General features: G+C 45.4%; 1 protein-coding gene across 2 annotated transcripts; it reads right to left on the reverse strand.

Annotated features, from left to right (window-relative positions):
- Positions 1-216: 216 nt before the first annotated feature.
- LOC117557368 lies at positions 217-2,446 on the reverse strand. 2 transcript variants are annotated; one of them, XM_034233180.1, is made up of 6 exons: positions 2,149-2,446; positions 1,793-1,901; positions 1,550-1,651; positions 1,284-1,454; positions 860-1,036; positions 217-493 (listed from the first exon to the last, which is right to left on the reverse strand). In XM_034233180.1, exons 1-6 carry the CDS (start codon positions 2,296-2,298, stop codon positions 384-386), a joined length of 819 nt encoding a protein of 272 aa, XP_034089071.1. In that variant the 5' UTR covers positions 2,299-2,446; the 3' UTR covers positions 217-383. The 2 variants fall into 2 exon arrangements, with proteins under 2 accessions (XP_034089071.1, XP_034089070.1); XM_034233179.1 differs by having other exon boundaries at positions 217-511.
- Positions 2,447-3,433: the final 987 nt, after the last annotated feature.

A 3,433-nucleotide genomic window follows, 5' to 3' on the forward strand; every position in this document is an offset into this window, starting at 1 on the left:
TAGCACTTGTTTGAGTAATAAGAGGCAGTTTAATATAAAGGCAAGGCAATTTATTTCCATACACATCAGCAAGTCAAAGCGCTTTAAATAAACGGAAGTACAAAATATAAACACATTTTCACATTATTATGAACTCAGTCGGGCGAAACAAGTGCATAGTTTCATATTGTTCTCATATATAGTGTTTTAAAATGTCTTTATTTTTGTAGGCCTTTATTATGGCGTGCGCCAGCGTGTGGACGTGACACCTCCCTTGTGAAAGAGCTCTCCAGTGCCTCTGTGTTGCTTGGCAGAAACCTTTACAGGTCTTCTTCCTCAGACTCAGGGCTAGTGTAGTCATTGTCATCCGACTCCTCAATGTCCTGCTGTAATTGAAGATCATGTCATTCCAAAGCGGCTACACCGCTGTACGCATGTACAGCCTGTTTGTGTTGGCTTTGGAGGAAGTGCCACCTCCGACTGAGGACACTCTTGAGCCCATGTGCAGCATCCTCTGTCAGGTCACCGAAATCTGTATATATAGGAATAACCACACAGAAAAAGGGCTCAATGTAAACAAACCATGACAATTGCAAATCTCTTTGCATTGTACAATGCTGCATATGTAAAAACACTACAAAGTAGGTGAATCCATCTTAAACTGAAGGATGTTAGTATATATTGGGTGCCAAATGGGATATGTTGATTAATGTTTGATATCGTGCTTGACAATTAGTCAATAGACATGATGATGAATAGTTTCAGTAATTTACTATTTCACTTCGGCCTGACACAGTGACAGATGTGTTCTACTTATGTAAGACATGCAATGTGTTGAAGAGTGGATGAAAATATTCAAATGTTAAGATCTCAGACATACTGCTGGTTGTGATGCCCTCCAAAGTCTGTCCTCTCAGTGCTTCCACTTCTTGCACTTCCTTCAGAAGGAACATGATGTGCTGCGACATCTCTCTCACCAGGATGCTCTGCTCCTCCTCCAAACGTCTGACCAGCATTACCTGCTCAAAGACAGACCTCTTCAACCTGAAGGTGTTGCCTTTAGGTTGAGGAAAGGAATGGAGTAGTGGACAAGGAATATTTATTCATAAATTAAATTATTACAGAATGATTTTCATTTCTGAGACACAAATCTTTGTAGCGATAGCATTGGTTCTCTATAATGTAAACTAATAACACATATTATATATTTGCAGGTATCACCATTGCTTTTTCTGCCCCACGATAAACTGTCATATTTTGGTATGGACTAAAAAAACAACAAGCCAAACTAGCAATTCCCCCACCATTTGCATGCCTCTCCCATGGTAGGGTGTAGCCCTCTGTCAGACTGCAAGCCAACTCCTCGTCAATCTGTTCTTCCTGCACTCCGGTGTTGTATTGCACAACTTTTTCGCGAAGCTTCTTCTTCAGCTCTCTCATTCTCTTCCTCTTTCTTTGCCTTGCCTGGTTGCTGTCTGCAAAGTGAAACGGAAACAAAACTGTGTCATGGTGCCAGAATGTTTTTGCTGTTTTTGAAGTGTAATTTCAATAACTACGTTTGACAACAAACCATGCTGACGATACAGATCTTGCTTCCTGCGCAAAAGAGTGACGGTGATGTTCTCAATATCCACCCTCAGTCCTTCAGTACACCCTGGGGCGTAAACTCTCTCTAAATAGTTGCAATAAAACAATTGGAGAAGAGATACAATCAGTGACAGTCTCAGTTTCAACATATAGCCAACTTATATTGTATGTCTAAACTTACAGTAATTAACAGATGTATATATGGAAAACCTGTGGTACGTCTTACCTGTGACCGCCCATTGCCTGACATCATACACCCACTGCTGTATGGTCTCCTGATCAAGGTTGTGCTCCTTTTTGAAGTCGCTGAAGCTTCCACCTTTGCCCTCTGTGATCTTTACAAAAAAAAGAAAATGTCAGAGCAAAAGCGCCATGCAACACCATAATGCAAAGAACACCAGTTTTCAGTACAAGACCTTCAGAAGAACAGTTGAAACATGGTGGTGTCACAACATGACACCATCTGACTTGCAAGAGGAAGTGTGGATAAGGGAGAACATCATGTATATAGCCATGAGGTTACATTGCAGACATCCTTCATATGTAATGTCAGATGAGAAGACAATTGTAATTTGCCCTTACTTTGACATATCTGTGTGCTAAAACTTGATGAAGGTTGTCCCTCTTCCTTCTGTTCCATCCCGTGGCCTGTTGAGTAAGCAGGTTCCCTCTTCCTTCTGTTCCATCCCATGGCCTGTTGAGTAAGCAGGTTCCCTCTTCCTTCTGTTCCATCCCATGGCCTGTTGAGTAAGCATGTTCCCTCTACCTTCTGTTCCATCCCGTGGCCTGTTGAGTGAGCAGGTTCCCTCTTCCTTCTGTTCCATCCCATGGCCTGTTGAGTAAGCATGTTCCCTCTACCTTCTGTTCCATCCCGTGGCCTGTTGAGTGAGCATGTTCCCTCTTCCTTCTGTTCCATCCCATGGCCTGTTGAGTAAGCAGGTTCCCTCTACCTTCTGTTCCATCCCGTGGCCTGTTGAGTGAGCAGGTTCCCTCTTCCTTCTGTTCCATCCCGTGGCCTGTTGAGTGAGCAGGTTCCCTCTTCCTTCTGTTCCATCCCATGGCCTGTTGAGTAAGCAGGTTCCCTCTACCTTCTGTTCCATCCCGTGGCCTGTTGAGTAAGCATGTTCCCTCTTCCTTCTGTTCCATCCCATGGCCTGTTGAGTAAGCAGGTTCCCTCTTCCTTCTCTTCCATCCCATGGCCTGTTGAGTAAGCAGGTTCCCTCTTCCTTCTGTTCCATCCCGTGGCCTGTTGAGTGAGCATGTTCCCTCTTCCTTCTGTTCCATCCCATGGCCTGTTGAGTAAGCAGGTTCCCTCTACCTTCTGTTCCATCCCGTGGCCTGTTGAGTGAGCAGGTTCCCTCTTCCTTCTGTTCCATCCCATGGCCTGTTGAGTGAGCAGGTTCCCTCTTCCTTCTGTTCCATCCCGTGGCCTGTTGAGTGAGCATGTTCCCTCTTCCTTCTGTTCCATCCCATGGCCTGTTGAGTAAGCAGGTTCCCTCTACCTTCTGTTCCATCCCGTGGCCTGTTGAGTGAGCAGGTTCCCTCTTCCTTCTGTTCCATCCCATGGCCTGTTGAGTGAGCATGTTCCCTCTTCCTTCTGTTCCATCCCATGGCCTGTTGAGTAAGCAGGTTCCCTCTACCTTCTGTTCCATCCCGTGGCCTGTTGAGTGAGCATGTTCCCTCTTCCTTCTGTTCCATCCCGTGGCCTGTTGAGTGAGCATGTTCCCTCTTCCTTCTGTTCCATCCCATGGCCTGTTGAGTGAGCAGGTTCCCTCTTCCTTCTGTTCCATCCCGTGGCCTGTTGAGTAAGCATGTTCCCTCTTCCTTCTGTTCCATCCCATGGCCTGTTGAGTAAGCAGGTTCCCTC

This window comes from Gymnodraco acuticeps, unplaced genomic scaffold (assembly GCF_902827175.1).
Source record: "Gymnodraco acuticeps unplaced genomic scaffold, fGymAcu1.1, whole genome shotgun sequence".
NCBI lineage: Eukaryota > Metazoa > Chordata > Actinopteri > Perciformes > Bathydraconidae > Gymnodraco > Gymnodraco acuticeps.